The sequence below is a fragment of the Mustela lutreola genome, chromosome 4, assembly GCF_030435805.1.
Source record: "Mustela lutreola isolate mMusLut2 chromosome 4, mMusLut2.pri, whole genome shotgun sequence".
Lineage (NCBI taxonomy): Eukaryota > Metazoa > Chordata > Mammalia > Carnivora > Mustelidae > Mustela > Mustela lutreola.
In genome coordinates, this window is record NC_081293.1 from 79,528,364 (window position 1) to 79,551,380 (window position 23,017).

The 23,017-nt window shown below is 39.0% G+C and overlaps 2 protein-coding genes across 10 annotated transcripts in view; one reads left to right on the forward strand and one right to left on the reverse strand.

Moving 5' to 3' along the window:
- Positions 1-12,180, forward strand: part of LGALS8 (galectin 8) — a 65,621-nt gene extending 53,441 nt beyond the window's left edge. For all 9 annotated transcript variants that reach the window (XM_059170320.1, XM_059170315.1, XM_059170317.1 and 6 more), the window contains 2 exons: positions 7,225-7,392; positions 12,049-12,180. In XM_059170320.1, the coding sequence (XP_059026303.1) occupies positions 7,225-7,389 (165 nt within the window). In that variant the 3' untranslated portion in view covers positions 7,390-7,392; positions 12,049-12,180. The remainder of the gene's footprint in view (positions 1-7,224; positions 7,393-12,048) is intronic.
- Positions 1-23,017, reverse strand: part of HEATR1 (HEAT repeat containing 1) — a 49,334-nt gene that overhangs the window by 3,679 nt on the left and 22,638 nt on the right. Inside the window, exons 22-43 of the mRNA XM_059170313.1 lie at positions 20,163-20,332; positions 19,633-19,791; positions 18,119-18,361; positions 17,715-17,846; positions 16,810-16,913; positions 16,503-16,646; positions 15,750-15,868; positions 15,522-15,643; positions 13,832-13,960; positions 12,032-12,262; positions 10,524-10,650; positions 8,617-8,777; positions 5,539-5,585; positions 5,319-5,442; positions 4,574-4,714; positions 3,771-4,060; positions 2,955-3,105; positions 1,685-1,843; positions 1,395-1,529; positions 1,136-1,240; positions 878-1,046; positions 245-399 (exon numbers count right to left, since the gene is read on the reverse strand). Of these exons, the coding sequence (XP_059026296.1) occupies positions 245-399; positions 878-1,046; positions 1,136-1,240; positions 1,395-1,529; positions 1,685-1,843; positions 2,955-3,105; positions 3,771-4,060; positions 4,574-4,714; positions 5,319-5,442; positions 5,539-5,585; positions 8,617-8,777; positions 10,524-10,650; positions 12,032-12,262; positions 13,832-13,960; positions 15,522-15,643; positions 15,750-15,868; positions 16,503-16,646; positions 16,810-16,913; positions 17,715-17,846; positions 18,119-18,361; positions 19,633-19,791; positions 20,163-20,332 (3,317 nt within the window). The remainder of the gene's footprint in view (positions 1-244; positions 400-877; positions 1,047-1,135; positions 1,241-1,394; positions 1,530-1,684; positions 1,844-2,954; positions 3,106-3,770; positions 4,061-4,573; positions 4,715-5,318; positions 5,443-5,538; positions 5,586-8,616; positions 8,778-10,523; positions 10,651-12,031; positions 12,263-13,831; positions 13,961-15,521; positions 15,644-15,749; positions 15,869-16,502; positions 16,647-16,809; positions 16,914-17,714; positions 17,847-18,118; positions 18,362-19,632; positions 19,792-20,162; positions 20,333-23,017) is intronic.

Genomic DNA, 23,017 nt, shown 5'->3' on the forward strand with positions numbered 1-23,017 from the left:
ATCTAACCACAGTGCCTTATATCATGCCTTTCATTTGAAAAATTCAAAAGTAAGACTTAGTACACACCACTGTGAAGAGAAGTTCCTTTCATTCAATTTTGAAATAAAAATTTCATTAAGAAGTCTAGAGATTAAAACCCAGCAGCTGTAATTTTTAGTAGATGTTAAGATCTAGTAACACGTTTTTAACAGGGTTGGCGGCTTCCTCATTGTTTGTCAAAAAGAGATGGTTCTATTTGGTTACCTGGTCCACCAGGGGCATCATCAAGGCCTCTGCTCTCTCTTTACTGATAAAATGCTGAGTATCAAAAAGGAAGATTTTATACAAACAGTTCAAAATAAACTGTAAGAGCAAGCAACACTTTTCAGGGTCCTTGTCAGAATCAAAAAACGCTTCATCTGTAGATAGGAGAGAATAAAAGTGAAAAAAAAATTTTTACAATTTAATCGTCAATGTTTAAATTCAAATCATTATTACCACCACAAACAGAACGGTATTTCTAAAATGATAAATCAATCAGGATGAAGGCACGATATGAATGGCTCTGGTTACATAACTTCTTTAGGAGAAGATTCTCAGATCACTTAGTTTGGCAAGTTCAATTAGCAGCTGTCAAGTGGGTCACTGGGCAGTGCGCACTGCGCCAGTCTGAACGTCTTACAGTTCCTTTCAGGAACTTATAGTTCGCGCCCATGTGCTTTATTCTCTCTCCCAAGTGCATCAGTTGACCATAACACACTTTCATTACCCTGAAACAAACACTTCAATGCCTGTCAACTGACCATGAAGTAAAAACTTCACCTTCCTTACACTTACTGTACTGTGTGTAAGGTAGCAAAAGTAAAGGTGTCCACTGAACTACAGTCCGCTACCAACCTGTTTTGGAGATGTTCACCTGGTTCAAGGTGTCAGCGAAAGGCTTTACCAAGTGGCCAGCAAACAGAGTAAAAAGCCCTTTCAGCTTTTCAGCAATGCAATCCGCCAAGTTGTAAAATGTCAACAGTCTGTCCTTTGGGGCATCCTCTGTTTTAGCCCAATCAAACAGCTAAAAAGATAAAGTAGGATTACTTTATTCTATTTCTCTTGTACCGTTTCTATCTGGATACAAAGGAGATGTGGGAGAAGAAAGCATACCTTGAAGAACAGCGGCCTGAACGTGACTTCGGAAAGTTTTACAACCATGGCTACTAGACAGTCAATGATATAATTTTCTGTTTTTCCCACTTCCTCCAGATCATTCTGAAAACAAAAGAGCATCTGATCTATTAGCCAGATTACTAACATCTGGCTTTCCACAACTTTCACAAATAAAACAGGTTACACTGCAAGATTTTTCTCTGGCTCTTAAACAGGCAGATAACTTTAGGATTTGGGGAAGAGGAAATAAGCTTACTTCAGGGTGCTGTGCTCGGAAGTCCAGGGCTTCCAAGAAAAACGTGGTCAGCTGAGACTGATGGGAGGTGAGCTCCTCCTTCTTCATGACCCTAATGTGCTCCTGCAGGATGCTCAGAAATGGACCCATGTGGTTCTACCAGTGACAGAGTAAAGAGATGTGCCAATTTTTAATATTCTCAGAGTTCACTAATGCATTCATTAAGGAATTAATCCTCTTTAAGGGAAAACTTAAGAATTTTATTACTTTTATCTCCCTTCTCCAAAGTCTAATACCCAGTATGATCTAACCTTCCAGTTCTTCTCAATTTGCTTGTACGTTCTGTTGACTGCTGGCAGTAAGACTCGGGGTGAGAGTGTGGTAGCCAGTGTCTTCTTAAGGGATATGACACGGACATTAGCTTGTGAGGCAGAACCCATTTCACTAGTGATTTTCTCCAAATGAACCACCTATAGGAATATAAAAAGAGTGATCAAAGCCAGTATTAGAACTCACTGACAATGTCTGCACACTACAGAACTCAGTTCAGATGATAGTGGTTGCCGAAAGCTCAGTGCGCTTCAGACAGAATCCCTTTTAAAGCCAGCCCTGAATATCTGTAGAGAAAAATGAACAGATGCCTCTTTCCCAGGTGGGAGTCAGGGATGTAGGTACGTGGTGGAAGGCAGAAGGACACAGAGCACGCCCACTGTTATTTTTTTTTTTAAAGATTTTATTTATTTATTTGGCAGAGAGGCAGGCAGAGAGAAAGGGGGAAGCAGGCTCCCCGCTGAGCAGGGAGCCCGTTGCAGGGCTTGATCCCAGGACCCTGATTTCATGACCTGAGCCAAAGAGAGGCTTTCACCCACTGAGCCACCCAGGTGCCCCATTCCCACTGTTATTTGTTTCTGTTTTTGTTTTTTTAGAGGACAGGAATGCAGAGACCATGAGAAAGTCCAGTTCTTTCCAGAAAGCTCCTCAGATGCAGTGTTGTAATTTAAATCTTGGCTATAGAGTGTGTGAATCAGCTAAGTAATTTTCACCATGGCAGTTAAGGCTCCTAACCTCATAGATGGCAAATGACAGAACAGAACAAGGATCATTTGGGGGCATTTTCAGTTAGAAATGTCACTTGGCCCGCTGCCTGTCTGCCAAGTATGCGGTGAACTACGACAGAGGAATCCTGCTCTGAAAGATACCTTACGATTAAAAAAATCCATGTTAGAAACAGGGCACACTAGTTCCTGTAAGAAGTAATAAAAAGCAACTCTACCAGCCTAATGCCAAAAATCTCATGGCGGGGAGGCAGAAGAAAGGCAATAAAACACATTCTGCAAAATCGAGAGAGATGAGCCTTGCAAGACAGCAATAACCGTATCACTGTCACAATCAAGCAAGTGGGACAATGGGAGAGAAAAAGGGAACTTTTACTAAAAAAGCAAGACAGCTTTCAGAAATAAGAGCCTTCTGTGAAACAGAAACTAAAAACTTAAAGAATAAACAAAATTGTTAGCTTTGTAATTTGTCCTCTTCTCCCGCCCCTGCCATCTCAGACAAGATGTTGAGGTCACTGTGGCTCACCTGGGACAGGACCCCTTCTAGGTAAGGGCTGATGAAGTGTGGGAGGGTCTCCACAACCTTCTGCAGGGCTGCCAAAGCACTGAGCAGATAGACCTCACCAGTGACCAGCTCGCTGGTGTTTTTCATTGTTGTCAACAATGATGGCATCAGGCTAAAATGAGAAAACAAGAGTTGCAGCGTAACTTTAAGAAGTCATGAAAAAATCCAAACTGTGCCTGATACATCACTTCGCCGCCCAGTCCACAAAACGGTGTCTGCACATGTTATGAGCCCAAGAGCAAGATCTCCAAGTACCCACGGTTACACAGTCATTTTTTTAAAATAACGGGGTCTCTCAATTTAACATTTGCTATGTGTCAGGCACTGTGTGAAAACCCTTACACTCATGGTCCCACCAGAATCCCATGTGGGAGGTACAATCTTGGTTTTAGAGATGGCAAAGCTCTAATAGACTAAGTAAACTGCCCAGGGCTGCGCAACTAGTGAATACCAAAGCCAAGGACAAAGCAGGAGCATCTAACTTCAGAATGTGGGCAGCAGGATGCAGCTTTTGCCCAAAGAGATGGGGCCCTCTAGAGGGACCTTACCCCCTACACTTCCTAGTTACAGTAGGCCAAAGGGGAATGAAAAATCAGGGGACAATAACCATCATAAAGGGATATGATAATGTTGTAGGTTTCAGCTTGAAGCAAAGATCACATCTATAACTAATGTTACATAACTTTTACTTAGAGGCAAAAAAGCCACTGACGTATTTTTCAACATGTACCAGAAACCCAAAGTGACGGTTCCCATCCCAGGTCCCAGTCAGCCCACCTGGGAAGCTGGGGGATGGCCAGTGCTTGCAGGGTGGAGGCCACCTCGGCCACACACAGCAGAGCACTCCCCAAGACATTCTTCTCTTCTTTCATTTCCGGTGCAATCAGTTTCACTGCAGTGTTCAGCACTGGGACAAAATGTTCTGGATTTTCTGCACCAAAATTCTTGCATAAAAGCTTCAGGGTATACAATGCTGTCTGTCTGTTTATTGCTTGTTCTTCTACTGTCTTTTTTTTATGCTGCACAATGGCCAAAAGGACTGGAACCAGTTTGAGGAAACGATAAACCTGAAGAGGTCAGCCAAGATTTTCATATAATTAAAGCTGCAAAATAAAACACTAGTACATTTTCCCACTTTTACTGTTTGAGACCATCTAAATGGAAATCAGACCAGGACGTCCTATGCCAAACAATTCTACACAAGCAACTGTTTCCCCACCTGCTTTATTTACCACTGAGCCAGTGAATGTGCTTGTGACCAATTTCGGACGTATTTATCTAAAGCACCCTACCCGTCTGGAGCAAAAAAGGATTAGAATTATGCTAAAGCAGTATGCTAAACCACAATATCTGGTCCTTATTAGCAAGAATTCCACTAGGCTGAGATTCTATTCTAAGAACTCTTATCACAATTCCTATAAGAATTAACATCACATGTTAGAAATGCACCTCAACGGCATTATGTTCAGATAATGATATGCTTATTCAAACTGTACCACTGGATGAACTTAGGGAGTTAAATGCAGTGCTCTGATAAAGCCAAGAATGGTAAATGGGTCCAGCGTATGGTCTCCACTTACAATTTTCTTTTTCCAGGATATATTCTGCTGTAGCTTATTGTTCAAAAGATCCAGTGCTTTCCGGCGGACAGATGGCAATGGGTTCTCCAGCAGCCCCCTGATCACAGCAATGAATGTCTCTGTGGGCAGCAAGGCATTTACCTAGACGGCAGTCACAATGAACAAAAAATTTTTTAAAAAGGAAGATCCATTCAGAATAAGAAAGACTTCTATTCACTGCAGAGCTTCTAGGTTCCAGGCACTTAGAGATCCTTTTTCTTATTTCTTAGACTAACCTTTCAGGGACGCATTACTAACCATGTTTATTTAAGAAAGGAAAAAAGGCTGATGCTAAGAGTAAGTGAACTGTTCCAAGCCTTGTAGTTAGATTTTGAACAGTGATCCTAATGTCAAGGCCAGTGATATTTCTAGTATCCCCCAACACTCCACCTAAAGAGGTGTTTTTCTATTTCACTTGAATAAAGTGGAACATAATACAGTATTAGATGACTGAATATTCAAAGCATATGAGACACATGTTCTGAGACAGAGACACATGTTCTCATAATTGGTAGGGAAACAATCCTTTTACAGATGAATTTCTTTCTAGCCATCAAGGGATTCTTTTCTAAGAAACATGTGAGCTGCAGTATATTAAGAAAAGCTTATTGCTAAGTTTATTTTTTAAAACTTTGTATGTCAGATCATTTCACGATGACATAAACAGTCAACAAAACATAGCAGATGGGGAGAAATGAAAACCTACCTTATCTAACATGTCATAGGCTTTGCTCAGCAGTGCCCGCCAAAATTTCACAGTTAGTTTGTCTGCATTTTTCTCCATGGATTGTGCTACAGCATTAATATAGCCAAGAACTGTTTCCAGCAACCTAAAACAAAGGAGACTCATGAGAATTTTGTGCACAACTCTTGGCTTTTTGATATAAGGTTGGAAATTATTTCCAAGTTAAAAAAAAGTAACATACCTCTGTTCAAGGCCTTTTAAAACCTGAGGACCACCACTTTCAACTACCTAATTTTTAAAGAAAACATCGTATCATCAGAACAGTATGGACATTATTAATAACATCATTTGAGGTAAGTACAGTAAAACTCCGCTATCTATAAGACTATTCAGTTCAAACTTCCCAGGGGCTGTTTTCTGATCTTACAATTTTTTTTTTTAAAGATTTTTATTTATTTATCAGAGAGAGAGGGAGAAAGCGAGCACAGGCAGACAGAATGGCAGGCAGAGGCAGAGGGAGAAGCAGGCTCCCTGCGGAGCAAGGAGCCCGATGTGGGACTCGATCCCAGGACGCTGGGATCATGACCTGAGCCGAAGGCAGCTGCCCAACCAACTGAGCCACCCAGGCGTCCCTCTGACCTTACAATTTAATCAGGTTCAGATTATCCCCATCATACTTCAAGAACTCTGGTTCCCCTTAATTTAGCTATTCTATGCACATTTTATTATATTTTATACTAATTTTATGAAATTTTATGAAATGCTTTCCTTAGCTCTTAGCTGATTTTAAGACCCTGAACACTACAGATACAGGTGTAGTTCCGTTTACGGCTCCCTCTTCCCTTCTCCCAATACCCCCAGCCCCACCAACTTGAACCTGCCGTTAAATGCAGTCAGAGTACACAGCAGTTGGCAATGTGCTTTTCTGGGAATATGGGGGTTCTGGGATCTGTCTACGGGAACTCATGTCGTCCTAATGCTTATTTAAAGGCACACAGTGCTCTCTGCATACACCACAGGACATACCATGCCGTATCTGCTCGTCCACCTCTGTTTACCATGGACATTTTGGTTTATGTCCATGTCTTCTGCTGGTAAGAACGTTAGAAAAGAACATTTTTGTTTATCTCCCTGAACAAGCGGGCCCCTTTCTGTAGGGCACATACCCAAGAAAGGGAATGGCTAGATCAGAGGAGATGCGCATCTCCAACCTGGAGACTGCCGTGTGCTTTTTGAAGTCCCTATTCAGAGACCTTACCCATCACTGTGGACACAAATGTGTCCCCACAGCCTTGCCACTTCTTGGTAGTAAGAGCTTTTAAATTTTTGCTAATCTGAGGGACATCAGAGTGGCATTATCATTTAATCTGCAATTTCCTTCCTACTAGGAATGTAGTTCATTGCATATTAATTGGCCATTTCTGTTCCCTTTTTAGTGAATTCATATTCTCTGCCAGATGTTCTTAGGGGAAATGAATTTATGAACTTTGTAACTGTGGCTTTCTTTTCATTTTGTTTATGGTGGCCTTTTGTTGAACTGAACTTTTAAATTAATTCTCCATCCTCTGGTCACACTGTTCTCAATTTTCTTCTAAGTGTTCCTTTTCACAATCTACTTAAAATTATCTTTTGTATACAGTGTGTGATCAGTCTTCCTTCCCCAAATGGAAAACAAATCCTGGTGGTTCTAGTTATAGGACAGTTCTCTTTCCTCACCTACTTCGCAAAACTCCCGCCACATCATCACCTCCCTTGCTTTTGCACGGGTGTGACCCCTCCGACTGCTCGTGCACCACCACTGTCCTCGGCAGGTGGATCCTCAGGAGTGTCCACACTAACCCCTATCAAGCAAGCCTGCAAAATGAATTATTCGCTCTAGGAGCTTGGTGACCATGTTTTCTGATTCTTAGGCTCCAATCTTTTGCAGAATAGAAACGGCAATGGGACAGGACAGGACAGGACATCCTCTTTGTTCCAGACTTACAATGTCTGTCTCATTAAGAAGTGGGATATAAACCAGTTTCTGGTTTATATTAGGCCAAGGAAGTTCCCATCCATGTTGGAGGCTAGGAGGATTTTTCTTAAACCATGATAAGTACTGAATTTATCTAATGATTTCTCTATAAATTCTTCAATTGTCATATGGTTTTCCCTGTTGACCTGCTCATGCAGTAGAAACAGAACAGACTTTCTAATGTTCAACCACTCTGATGTTCCCAATCCTTCCTTTTCATTTTGCTTCTGTATTTCCTTCTTCCTGTGTGTAAAGTTTAACACACAAACAGGAAGACATCTAAATCACAGGTACAGAGCTTGCTGTATGCAGATAAAGAGCCTACAATTAGAAGCACTTCAGAATCCTTCCTCTACCTGATCTCATTACCACTCTTTCCCTCCTTCCCAAAGGTAAACACTGTCCTTACTTCTAACACCACAGATTTGTTGTGCTTGTTTCTCAACTTTACATAACTGGAATTAGGGCATATTCTTGTGTGTCTGCCTGTTTTCTTTTACTATTGCCTTTTTGAGATTCACTCGTATCCATTTATGTCGATGGACACTTCATCTCTTGTTCACACACACCTGGCTTGCTGCCAGTTCTGGGCTACCACAACTACCGCTCTCATGGGGGTTCTCCTCAATGTGTTGTAGCACGTCTGCTAAACGTTGGCTTGTGTGTATGTTTCTGCTGGGTGCAGAGGCATACCTCGAAGATTCTGTAGATTCAGGTCCAGCAAAATAAAGTCATCACAGTAAAGTGAGTCGAATGAACTTTCTGGGCATGTAAGTTATATTCATGTTAACTATAGTCTATCACATGTGCAATAGTGTTGTATCTAAAAAAAACAATGTATATACCTTAGAAATACCCTATTGCTAAAAAATGCTAACCATCCCCTGATCTCTCAGCAAGTCATCATCATTTATCACAGGTCACCGTACCAAATAAAATGAAAAAGTTTGAGGTGATCAATTGCTGTTGGAAAACTGGTGCATGAGGCCACAAGCCTACAATCTGTAAAAAAACAAAATACACACAGCACCTGTGAAGCACAGTAAAACGAGGTATGCCTGTGTACCGCTGGAGAGTGGAACTACGGAGTGGCAGGGTTTACATGTGTACAGCCATAACAGATCACGCCAAATTGTTTATGGTAAAGTCTACTGTATTTTTCTTATCTTTAAGGGCTGACTCATGTTTTTATATTTGCCAATCTCTTTTTACTAATTTAAACAATAGTTCCTTCAAAAAAATATTTTTCAAAATAGTTCCTTCAAAAAAATAATTTTTCATAAATACAGTTAAAAAACATATCACCTTTCTGATAAAATGGCTGGAAGCCAGGAGCTGAGACATGAAGGACACTGACAAGAACTTAAAATGCCGCAGTTGCTTGCTAGTGTGAGTGTCTACATTAAAAATCTGTAGCACTTCTTCTTGTGATTCACTTTTAGTTGATACAGCTTTGGGAACAGCTTCTGAAAAAGAACAAGATGACAAGTGACCTCACTCATCTTCATGTGAAATCTTTAGGAAGATATGGATATAAAGAGCACGGTACATGGGATATAATTTTCTGATTGGAATTTGTGAATCTATCACACCCAGTTTTTCATCTTCTGAATTAGTGAAAGATGTATATTTATTAACATATCCAAGAGTCCTGGGAGTACAACAAACAAAATTACCCAAGGCAACTAAGACAAGCAAATGAAAGACAAAAGCACTACAAAATGTGTCTTTTAGTATTGCATCTATTCCCAATCCTGAAGCCACAGAGGCATTTACTTAGTGGCCCGGGGCAGAATAAAGGAAGGGTCTTCTCTAGCTTCAACGTTTAATTCTAAAAGTTCACAGATGTGTCTCCTAAAACTTTGTAGAATCCCATATCCACATTTATCTAATATAGAAGGGTTTGAAGATACAGTAATTAGGAGTCCACAGTGGGCCACTTAGAAAACACTGTCCTAGAGAGTAACTCTAATTGAAGACTTCTTCCATAAACAGGTTACTATATACAGCTCTCCAGGCTGGTCTGTCCCTGCCAGACCTAAGCAGAATGGAGGGCCAGACAAGCCGCTGCAGGGCCAAATCAGCTAGCTGTACAGAAAATAGTCCCTGTGGACTCCTTGCTGCTCTGCTTCAAAAGGCAGAGAATGAAGAACACATCAAACCCTTTCTTAAACCAGTCTCACTGGTGGAATTATTTTCTAGACTTACATACACAGCAAAATTTTAATATTTATTTATTTATTTTTTAAAGATCTTATTTATTGGGGCGCCTGGGTGGCTCAGTGGGTTAAAGCCTCTGCCTTCGGCTCAGGTCATGATCCCGGAGTCCTGGGATCGAGCCCCACATCGGGCTCTCTGCTCAGCCTGCTTCCTCCTCTCTCTCTGCCTACTTGTGATCTCTGTCAAATAAATAAATCTTTAAAAAAAAAAAAAAGATCTTATTTATTTACTTGACAGAGAGTGAGAGAGAGCAACCCAAGCAGGTGGCATGGCAGGCAGAGGAACAAGGAAAAGCAGGCTCCCCGGTGAGCCAAGAGCCCGACATGGGGCTTAATCCCAGGACCCTGGGATCACGACCTGAGCCAAAGCCAGATGCTTAACCAACGGCCACTGAGGCACCCCTAGTTACCAAAGTTGTGCTGTTTTTCTTCTTCCTGTCTCTTCACAAATATTTTTTTTAAAAGATTTTATTTATTTATTTGATAGAGATCACAAGTAGGCAGAGAAGCAGGCAGAGAAAGAGGAAGGGAAGCAGGCTCCCTGCTGAGCAGAGAGCCCGATGCGGGACTCGATCCCAGGACCCTGAGATCATGACCTGAGCCGAAGGCAGCGGCTTAACCCACTGAGCCACCCAGGCGCCCCTCTTCACAAATATTTTAATGGGAAGTCAAGAGACAGCTATTAAGTCCCTGCTAACCTGCTGTCATTTTACCATAACGCATCCTGGTGCCCCTGGTAACACTCCATAGCCAACACATCCACAGAAGCCGAGCAGTAAAAAAGCCAGTGTGTGAGGAGAGGTGAGCTGAAGTCCTACTTTCTATTTTCCACAAGGACTTGAGAAGACACACAATCATACATAATTTAAAAATTATTAAGTTACTTGCAAAAAACCCTTCTAAAAACGTACTATGTGCTCTAAGGATAACAGGCACAGTCTTCTGCTTCTTTTAATCTTTCAGATGAAACAGTAATTAACACTTAACGCTTACCTTCTTTTTCTTCTGGCAACTTTAGTAAATACTGAAGAATATTCATCAAGCTTTGTATCTGATGTTGGACACTAAATTCACAACAGACTGCAATCCAAAATTCAGTGTCTGCCTCTAAAATAGCATCCTGTACAAAGAAGAGAAATAGGTAATAAAACTATACCTATCCAATTTGTTAGTAAGTACACGTTAGGGAAATGTTTTAAAAATATTTCTTAGCATGCAAAGGCATTACGTATTGTTCCTTATGGTCATTTGTATCCCAGATGAATGAGTTACGAAGTGTCCTACATAAAAAAGCCAATTTATGAGAACTGTGTGGGCCTAATTCCAGGAAAATCTGCATTGTGATTTCTAGCAGAACAGAATATGTTCCTTTCCTTAGGGTACATCTAGACCTATCCCAAATCCTCTGTCTAAAAAGTCATTTAAAAGCCTAACCTTGACCTAGAAGTTCTACCCTCATCTATGCAAACAGGGCTCTTAAAAAACATTCACCAGTGTTGTGACAATTTTGATGATCCTGACACTCCTCCCCTTCTCCATGAAATGCCTTCAAAACCATTTTCAAGAGACACAGTTTAATTACTTTATAGCCGTACTGTGTTAGGCTTAAAACAGAACCACCTAGCATGGCACTACAGACCAGTTCTCAGGAAAGTCCAATCACCCACAGCAAATAATCCATTGCTACTGAGGGTATTCGGAGTGCCACAGGCTCTGAAAGCAACTGTAAAGAATGTCAAAAACAGGGCACCAGGTGGCTCAGTGGTTTAAAGCCTCTGCCTTCAGCTCAGGTCATGGTCCTAGGATCGAGCCCCACACTGGGCTCTTTGCTCAGCAGGGAGCCTGCTTCCCCCCCCCCCACCGCCCCCACAAAGCACCCTCCACCTGCCTCTCTGCCTACTTGTGATCTCTGTCAAATAAATAAAATCTTTTAAAAAAAGTAAAAAATATCTTTTAAAACAGTTCTGAGCAAGTACTGTTAAATAATGGACATTAAGTGGGATGCCTGGGTGGTTCAGTCGGTTAAGCATCTGCCTGTGGCTCAGGTCATGATCCCAGAGTCCTGGGATCAAGTCCCACATCAGGCTCCTTGCTCAGCGGGGAGCCTGCTTCTCTCGCTCCCTCTGCCTGCCACTCTGCCTGCTTGTGCTGTCAAATCGATAAATAAAATCTTTAATAAATAAGTAGGGGCACCTGGGTGGCTCAGTGGGTTAAGCCTCTACCTCTGCTCTGGTCATGATCTTAGGGTCCTGGAATCAAACCCCTTGTAGGGCTCTCTGCTCAGCAGGGAGCCTGCTTCCCCCCTCTCTCTCTGCCTGCCTCTCTGCCTACTTGTAACCTCTATCAAATAAATAAAATCTTTAAAAAATAAACAAACAAACAAATGAATAAGTAAATAACAGACATAAGCATCACTGGCCCTACACATGAACTGGAAAGTATCACGAAGTGTGTGTGAAATATCAGCATTTCCTTCTAGTCACCCTGCCCTGTACTCTGACCTTTTCTCCATAGGCAGCCACCAGCGCTGTTTTAGTGACATACTGTTCAAAGAGCAGGAGGAGGAGAACCCAGAGGAATCTTTCTGCACCTAATGTATCGACAAGCTGAACAAGGATGGGCAGGCGCCTGTGCTCTGGAACGTGTGGCAGTGCGTCCACAAACACATTAATGATTTTCACCACGATTCCTTCCACATTTCTCGTGACTTCTACAGAGTCTCCACCATCGGACTGCAGAACAGCAAGTAGAAACAATGAGTAGGAGCAAATAACCCTTCACAAAGAAGCTTTCAGGTAGACCTGGGAAGACCTTCAGATGTGTCCCCCCCAAAATGATCAAAAGAACATGAATAATCAAGGAACTATTAGTAAATATTCAGTGAGTACAGATTACATACCAGGGACTGCATGGCCCTGAGGGGAATACAACATGTAGGATGTGAGCCCCGCCACAAAGATTTATCATCTGTATGAACAAGACTCACATGGGGAAAGATACCAACTGGAGGTACTAAATGACAGATCCCAAGTATGTGGCACTCAGAACAAGTCTGCTCTTAGGCCAACTGGGAACCTACACACAAGAAGGATTTGTGTTCTGCCCAGAGAAGAATGGGTATAATCTACATAAGCAGAACACAGAAAAGGCCAAAAACTCCCTGTTGCTTACAGAATAATGTTCAAACCACTGAAATCTGGAACTGATACTACAAATACGGTTGTTGAATGCAAGAATGAATGAACCAATGCCCTCTACTTCTCCCTGTCTCAACACTCTGAACTCCACACATCACTCTAACTTACATTCTTCACACACACACTGTACACATTCCTGGACCTTGTCATTTCATCAAGCAAATCCTGTCCTTCATTCCTATCAGTTCAAATTGTATTTCTTAGGAAACTTTGTGGTCTTCCTGGCTCATGGGTGCTGTCTTTTATTCTGAACTCTTTCAGCACAGACCTATTCAACTGGCATATATGATGTTGATGCATACAGTTATTTTTCTTTTAATATCTGTGTCCTGTACTTGCCAACTTGTTGGACACAGAGAGTATCAACCTAATACCAAGATTAAAAGAAGAGGAGTGCTGAATACGGTCATCCCTGGAATGGCCAATAATGTGAAGAAGACACTAACAACAGGTGGGGATAAACAGAAAATTCATGTAGATGATCAAGCTCTTTTATTTTTAAGGATGATTTTTAGTTTCAAATGGTTCATCCTTCCGGGTAGAGACTCAATCATCTCTGAGTACATAGCTCTTAGAGAACACTTGAAAAATGTTTGTTGAATTAACAAATTTGCCACTGTAACTCTAAGATGTCCTACCTTCACTAACCTGTATAACAGTATTATCCAAGTGCAATATATGGCAAATTTAAATTCACTCTGTCAGTGTAACATTAAGCCCCAGGTATAATTCTACCCCTTTAGCACAGCAAACCAGTTATGCATGTTTCCTTGTATTTTTGGAATGGACATTGTTACTAAAACTAATTATTAGCTTCAGCATTCTAAAATGTAAGAAGCACAAATACCTGAGCATTTCAGAAAGGCTTTTAATGTCACTTATTTACTTCTACTTTCATACTATGTAAAAATTTAAAGACCAAAAACAAACAAAAAAACCTGGGGCACCTGGGTGGCTCAGTCAGTTAAGCGTCTGACTCTTTTGATTTTATTAGCTTAGGTCTTGACCTCAGCATCATGAGTTCAAGCCTTGTGGTGGGCTTCATGTTAGGTATGCAGCACACTTAAACAATAAAAAACTACTGATGGTATAAAGACAGCTTACCTGAATAAGTGCTGGAATAACCATCTTCACAGTCTTGTTAATAACCTGAAAACTGTAAGTATCATCTAGACGCATGACATTGGCTCCCATAAATGTAAAAATAGACATGATGTTGTGTAGAACTTTATCCTGAAAGAAAATACATCTTTCAACATTTTCCATTTTAAGCACACCAAATATCAATGATTCATTATAGTCTAGCAAGAAAAGAAGACAACTCCATTTAAAAATGGGCAAAGGATTCCCAAAGACATTTTTCCAAAGATAAAGAAATGGTCAATGAGCACATGAAAAGATGCTCAACATTAGGCATTTAAGGAAATGCAAAATCCAAATCCTAAGAAACTTCACACACCCAAGAATGACTTTAAAAAAAAAAAGATCAGCTAGCAGAGAGGGTTTAGAGAAATTAGAATTCTCGTAACTGCCGGTGGGTACAAAATTATATAGATGCTTTGGAAAACAGCTTGGCTGTTTCTAAGAAAATTAAAGTTAACTTCTGACTCAGATTCCACTCCTCAGTATATACCAGAGAACACAAAACATATTTATACAAAACCTCATATACAAATGTTCACAGCGCATAATTCACAATACCCCAAACATAGAAATAAATGTCTGTCAACTGACCAACAAATAAGCAAAATCTGGCACATACATACATTGGAATATTATTTGGCCATAAAAAAGAAATACTGACTCAAGCTTCAACATTCATGAACCTGGATAACATTGTGCTAAGTGAAAGAAGTAAAGCATTAAAAAGCACACATATAATAGGATTCCATTTACATGAAATGTCCAGAACAGGTAAACCAAGAGAGAGAAAGTAGATTAGTGTTTGCCAGGGGCAGAAATTATAGTGATACAGGGAATAAAGAGTGATGGCTAATGAGTATGGGGTTTCTCTGGAGGTGATGAAAATGTTTTGGAAGTAGAGAATGGTGATATTTATACAACTCTGTCAACATACTGAAACCAGTGAATAGTAGAACCCATTTAAATGGATGAATTTTATTGTATATGAACTATATTTCAATTAAAGCAAAGAAAAAATATGAATGATTCTTAATTGTTTCTAGTTAACAACTCCTCTGAGGGCTACTGATTCTCTTCCAAGGAAAAAAGTTCTATATGCATAAAATCTATGTGATGTTTAGTATACTGAAAGACCGCTAAAGCTCCCAGAGAACCCCAGGTTAAGAACCTGTGACCTCAATCCCCAACAGGAAAAAAAAAATCTCAATTACCTTCAAAAGATGTACTTCTATAACGAACAGGATTTCTCTCACCGAGGTAGTTTATAATCAAAGTACTTTTTCTCAACTCACTGGACAAAAGCTGTCTGAGGACAGTGGGATGGTAATTTTTGTCAAGGAACACCAACACTACTGCTTATAAGTTACATGGTGTCAGGCTCTGTGCTAAGTGCAAACCATAAACTACCCAGTCACAGCCTCACAATAATCCTACAAAGAAGGTTACTATTATTGCCATTTTACAAGAAGAGGACCTGAAGCTTAGCAAGATCAACCAGCTACAGTGCCACAACTGTTAAGAGACAGGACTCAGAGTCCCACCAATAAGACCCAAAGTCGACTGAATTCAGACCAGTGAGCACTTACGCATTTCCTCTGAAGAAAAAAAATATCAAAATATCTGCTGAAGTCTCAAAATCATTAGTACTTACAGGAAATATTCCAGCAACAGTACCCAAAAGTAAAAGGGCATGGTGATGGGTCTGTGGCATCTCTGAAACACGGATGCACTGAACGATCAATTCCACATTGAACTTTTCTTCATCCAGAACATCTAGAGTGAGGAGGAAAAAAAAAAAAAAAAAAACCTCTAAGTGGTAGGTACATATGCACGCAAAGCAAGTAATCTTTCCATCGTTTCCTTCCAACAAAGTACATACCCTTTGGTATTTTGCTACCATCTGGAGATAGTTTTTGGCAGATGTTGAGCAAACAACTAAGAATTAATTGTTTGGTGTATTCCATATTTCCCTGCTCCGGTGGCAGAGGTTCTAAGCTCCTTCAGGACCCCCCGGCAAAGACATAATGAGAAATGAAGTTACACAATTTCACTTGTGCATTAATGACCACTCTCCAGAATGCATATTTACTTAGGAATAACTAAAATATTTACATTAAACACAGCCTATAAAAAACAAGATTCTAACTGATTTTTTTTCTCATATGGGCAGGTGCTTAATGTCAAATTTTATCTCTCTGTTGTACTCTCCATCAACCTATTTGAAATCTTAGAGAACCTTGAGAATTACATTCTCTTCAGACAAAAACAAGTTTTATCTACAATATAATGGCAAACACTACAGCTATCTGGTAATTTATACTTAAAAACCATAGCGGGTTTCTCCCTTTATCCTTAAAGTAAGCATGCCCCAAGAACTCGATTCTGAAAGTTAAGAAGCAGGCTATAAGGGGAATGGCCATTCAGTATACAACACAAGAGGATGATCAATTTGGGCATTAACAATGGGTACCTAACAACTTTCTTTTAACCTTTCAACTACAGTACTTAACTTGCTTTATTTTATAGACTAGTTAAGAAAAGACTATATTTAAAAAAAAGAATGTTAAGTAAGATGTGCATGAATTAGAATCCTATTCTCTCATAGATCAAATGCAAAGGCAAGTGTCAGTACCTTGACAGCAGGTTAAAAAGAGTTGGTATCAGTATCTGAGGATTTTTGAGTTTCTTTTTGTGCTGCAGTAATTCTAGGATGAGGGTTACTCTTTGCCAGTAAGAACCTCCAACTTCCTGAACAGATTCTAGATCTTGTGATTTTCTGGGAAACAGAAAATATTTGAAAAGCAAACACTATCAATGCAAAGTAAAAATTATCATACTATGTATGCCAAATTAATGGGCATCAAAACATTATAATGGTTTCATAACATTCAAGGACCGGGGAATAAATAGCATGCTTTCATTGCACTCCTAGCTCTTACTTCTGCTGCATTTTTTGTCTTCTCGTTTGTTGAATTGTGCCCAAGGACTTTGTTTTGTCTGGTGGCTCCAGTTCTATTCTGATTTGTTCAGCATTAACAGAAATCTGAAATATGAATGAAGAATGACTGATGATACACTTCATGGGATAAACTTAGAGAAACAGATGTTGACTTAAATGTCCATGTCCACTTTCACATTTTCCTAGGACTTTAGAGCCCAAACCAATCCCAAACCCTGAAGGCAAATGCCACCATATTCTTTTCCATGTCCTAACAGCTGTATAAAGACGAAAACACCACACAAACAGGAGTGTAGTATACACACTGTTCTGTAGCTTAATTTGTTTCACTTAGAAATCTGCATCTCAGAAATCTAAGAAAATATGTTAAATACTGAGAACTGGTGAATCTGCATACTAGGACTTCCCCATACTAGTACCTATTTTTGTGAACTTGTTTTCTTTTTAACAACAAAACAAAGTAACTAAGTGGTTGTTCTGATGTACAGCTATGTTTTAATATACATATAAACCAATGAGCACAGGCTCAATTCCACGATATACATGTCATCAAACAACTATTTAAATTAAGTAGAACCCGCTGAGTACTCCGTTAAGGAGTACTCCATTGAAAATCCTTGCATAAAACAAATAGATCCCATCTAATGTAAGAGCCAAACTAACACTATACCCAACCTGGTTAAAATATAAATATTTCACAAAATAAAAATCGTGGTGAAGACTTATAATTTTGATTCTGCACTTCTCTATGAGCTACTTGTCCATGATTCTTATTAATGCTAACATCTGACACTCTAAAGGCACTGGATTATCAGAGGTTGATTAAACATGGTATTACTTGGAAGAGAACAATAATAAACAAATTATAGAAATTGCGTAACTTACCCCTTTAAAAACACTGCTAACAGTTTGAGCACAATGTGAATTTTTACAGTTCACCAATAAATCAAACAACATGTGCAAAAGCTTCTGCTGAACTTTTTCATCTGATATAGCTGCAAAAAATGGCTTTGTAATCTAGAGGAGGTAGAAAAAAGGCAATTGAGCTCAACAAATGTGAATCCCCAAAATGACCTTTAAACAGTTCTTTTTTATGATGTAATATTATTCCCATTTTGTCAGCTAAAATGTAGCTTTATCACACCTACGTATCACTCAATTTTGCAAAAGCAGGCCAAACAGATCATATCCATTTTAAAACATGTCCAGTCTACTTTAGCTCCTCCAAGTAAAACACTACAAAATTTTAAGAGCTTGAACATACTTTAGTCTTTAAAAAAGTCACTGACCTTTTCAAGAGCGGTTATCTGAATGGTTGGCATTCCTGTGCAAAGTTCCTCTGTTGTATGTACAGCTTTTATAAATATATCTAGACTCTTTGGGTCCTTATGTAAAAGGGAAGCTGAATATTCATTATATTTTCCCAGAGTGAGATGTAAAATAAAGGCCTCATCTTTTAGGACAGCTGTCGGCTCCTTCTGGATTTTTTCTAACAGTTGTTCAGCCATAGGCAACAGCTGAGAAAGCACCATCTAAAGTTGGAGAAATTTATTAGCAAACAGTTATCTCTACTGACACCTATTTTTGCTTGCTTTACAAAGACATCCCAAGATATGATGTTACAAGCCTGGGAGCTTAGCCTGGAGAAAAAACCCAATTAAAAATGATCCCTTGGACAGGAGCAAGGCTGTTTAATCCAATTAAGCACTCAGGCTTTCTCTGATGGTTCAGTTTATAATAGTCAAAAGCTCTAAACCCTTCAGAAATGAGGAGTAATTTGTAGGTATCCCAAGACTTTCTGATAACAAGAAACACAAACTAAAGTTTTCGACCACAAAAATAAATTTTAGCAAACACTGCATATTTCCTCAAACAGAACTTCCAAATTATGTATGTGAGGTCTTTAACAACTAAACCAAATGCCAGCACATTATGGCTCGTGGGCCAAATCCAGAGGTCCACCTGTTTTGGTCAATTTTATTTACTGAAATACAGCCAAGCTCATGTTTACCATAACTGGCTCCAACTTTCACAATACAATGGCAGAGCCAAGCACCTGCAAGAAGAAAAGACTGTGGGAGCCCACAAACAAATGTTTACTATTTGGTCTTTCACAGAACAGTCAATTCCTAGTTTAAACTACAAGGGATGACACAAAGCCGCTCAATGCCATCTGTTGGCTGCCACCAGGAAAATCTGATCATGTGGTTTTCACTCCACTGACACCTGCCTGAGTTCTCCACGTTGCAGTCAGTCTGAGACTGGTGAAGCATCCATGCACTTTGGAACAGTCTGATCCCATGTGCCATCACAAAAAACAGTGATTCACAACCTCCTTTGTGCCAAGGCCTTCCTGACGACATAATGAAAGCTATGGATTTCCCCCAGAAATAATGTTCAAACACACACATTTTATGAATGAACAAAGGATTCTGGAATATTCATGCTTATGTCCAAATATATTATCTTGTGTAGGATTTCCACCAGAAGACACAAACCAACAGTTTTCTCAGCAGTGCATCTTCAGTGTTTTTCCCCATGTTTTTACTTTTTTAAATTCACTTCAAATAAATAATTATGTTGGAATAACATACAATTTTAAAATAGAAAAAAAAAAAAATCTACCAGTACTTGCTTTTTGTGTCCTCTGTTTCTACATCTTCCCTCTCCCAAATTATAAAGAAAATTTTCACTTCTGAGTGAGTATCTGTAACTCCTGCAAATGTTTTCCTCACTCATTAGCCAATACAATAGTGTTTAGTAACATTACATGGAATGTGTAAGCCACCTGAATTGTACATACCTCATTGTTGACTTTCTGAAGTACTTTCACCAAATCTTTTGCAATGTAAGATGGGCAACTATATACACAATTGAGTAAGTTTTTCAAAGTTTCAGATAACTTCTGATGAGATTTCGGTTTCTTTTCTCTCTGTAGTTCCTCAAACAAAGTAGCTAAATCCTAGCACACCAAAAAGAAAATCAGATAAAAAAGGGCTGAGAAACTATAAAAGCTAAATGTACTAATCATAGAAGAGTCTTTTCCAAATCACGTGATAGTGAATCATTTTTCATTTCCTGTTGAAACCTTAACAGGAAATGGTACAATACCTCTAAGTTAGTACTATCAAGAGTCACATACTGAAACACTGTATGCTATCTTTTTTAAAAACGGTAAGAGAAAGTTGTGCAGATATTGACATCAATTTCAAAATTTCAGTGACTTGACTCGATCAAAATCCCTACAAAGCAAAATGTAAAAAGAGGACAAAACTGTTCACAGGTATACACAGGCATGCGCACACGATCAATCTTCTTTGATAATGAGTTTACCTGAGCAACATAGGTGGCATCTGAGGTGATCTCCTCTATTTTAGGAACCAGATGATCTATTACCAGGTGGAACTGAGACACCACTCCACTGAGGGCTTGGAGACAAAGAATGGAGGCCCTTCGTACTTCTTTTATGGGGCTTCCCAGATTAATGAGTAGAGCTATCACCACTAAAACCAAAGGGGAAAATATTTAGCAACTTAAAAAATTTAAACAGTATAAAACTTAAATAGTACCAGAGGGTATGTCGAAGTTTGCCTCCTCACTGAAATTCTCTGAAGACCATTCACTGTTTACTATTCTAGCAAAATGTTATTAGCTCTATGCTACTACATCCTTTTGAAAACATACAAATGAGAGCAGAGCACACAATGTGTACACACACACACACACACACACACACACACACACACACAGAATGATTACATCTCAATTTATTTTGAAGTGCTTTCTACCTAAGTGTGTGTATCTAAATTAAATCATTCTTTAAAACTGTATAGTTCTCCATTCTATTTTCTATATTTTTTAAACCAGTACCTTGCTGGTGACTCAGCTGTTCCTTATCTCTCAGCACTGTAACTGCTAACACAAATATCTCTTTACATACATCCTTGCAAGTACGCAGATAAACTACCCATTGTGTATCAGGCTTTGCAAATATTTTGTCCTTAGTGGCAGAAATTAGTCTAATTTTTCTTCTAGTTTTATACATTGCTTAGAGAGGCCCTCCCCGCACTGAGTCAGTTGTTCAAGTGTCTATCTTCATATTCTGAGAGAGGCCACATGTACCACATGTTCTCTTCTACCACTAGAGTTAAGTTGTGTGTTGTTTTTTTAATGTGAAATCTTTAGTTCACATGAAATTTCTAAGGAATAAGATTGGAGTCAAACTTTTAATGTCTCCAAATGGCTAGCCAGATGTCCCATTTAATAATCCACCTAAAAATTCTAGAGCTTTATTATTCATACATTCCATCAGTATCTGAAAGAGCTACTGCTGCCAACTACTACTTCTAGAACCAAGCCCAGTAATGTAATGAATTTAGAAGGAATGCTTTTAACTCTGCAGTTAAGAATGCTAGCTTTTGATTTGAGAAGTATTTTTATTACTCACTCTTATTTTGCTGCCACTTAATTAGAATTACTGATTTTTATCTAATGCCTTTTCAGTGTTTTTGGAAAATGATATGGGTTTTCTCCTTTTAAATTGATATGGCTAATTATATTAAGAGTTCATAATTTTGAACCAATTTTGTATTATTGGAATTAACTCTATTTGGGTAAATACGTGCTTTTTAAAAATATACTGGACTCAATTTGCAAATACTTTAGAAATTTGCATTATTATTCAAAGAAACATGCCTATTGTTTTCTTTTTGTTTGGAAGAACTGTCAATTTTCAATGTTACACTTGTTTTAGACAAAGCATCTGGAAGCTTTTCTTCATTCTATGCCCTGCTCAGTTCAACAGCACTGGAAAATCTGCTTCAAAAATCTGGTAAAGTATCTGTAAGCTCAAGTGGATTGAGGGTTTTTTGAAAAAATGTCTTTGGGAGAAAAGGATACCTAAAATCCTTTTATGGTAATTAGTTATTTAAGCTTTATTCTGTGCTATCTACTGAGGTGAGTTGTGCCAACTTTTATTTTGGTAGTAACGATCCATTCCATATATTCCATTTCTGGAATGCTAAGAAACAGCTCAACAAACTTTTGAACCTGAGAAGGTAAACTGAAAGATGGAAATCTTTCCTGGTCTCTGTAATGTTAACTCATAAAGTCAGAAACAAACAGCTCGAAAGCTGAATTCATGCAAGGGGCAGCATCAGGTCAAGATACTATTTGCTAAAATTCCCTGTATCATTCAAAAATGAATTCAAAGAAGAAAATACTACAGTTACCATGTTCCAGTAACATTTACTGGAACTCAAGGTAGGCAAAAAGTACCTTAAACAATCAGGTTTTAGGAATGTTCTTCCATTTAAAATCTCTGTGACTTCATTCTCCCAAATCATCTTACTTAGATTTAAAATAGTTATTTTACACAGAAGTTGAAAAAAAATACTGAGCTTTGGTTTTAAATATATAAATGAATGTACTACATTGATCAGGTATTAAAAAAACAAAGGCAGTCTACATCTTATTACAAATGAGATTAAATATTTATTCATCTAACAAAATTTGCTGTATGTAAGCAAATTTTGAACTGAGTATCTGGAGAGAAAGCAATAAATGGTGGTTAGATTCCCAAGCCACTGACAAAGACTTAATTCAAATAACAGCATACTATATTAACATGCCAATACCTTTTTCTTTTTAAAGACAAAGTTTTTTGTAAACAGATTAAAAGAAGTATCAGCCAACACTTCCTGGACTCCTCACAGACAAGGTACGCATAGAAGCTCACTGTGTACTCAAAGAGGAGAGCACGGAGGACAGGTGCAATGGCTAAATGACCTTCCACTTTAGGCCCCCTGGGACTCTATAGTGTGCAGTCCTTGAGCTTCCCAGTAGAACAAGGTGCATCTCTCCTGTTTTCAGTGGAGTACTGTGACATTTCTAGCAGCATAAATGCAAAAGTACTTTAGGAAGAAGGAAAATGACAGATGACAAGTCAGGGGTAGACAGGGAGCCTATCTTGCAGCAAAACTGGGGACAAGTTAAGTCTTTGGGTCCTGGAGATATCCATTCCTCAGAAACTACTGCCTTTGATACCAAAAGATAACAGACATTTCATAATTAGGAAATCCAAATAGTTATGACCTCTAAATAAAATACAAACACCTTTATGAAAACTCCCAAATTTAACAAAAATATCCATTTTAATAAATCATGCTACTTCCATACAATGGAATAAT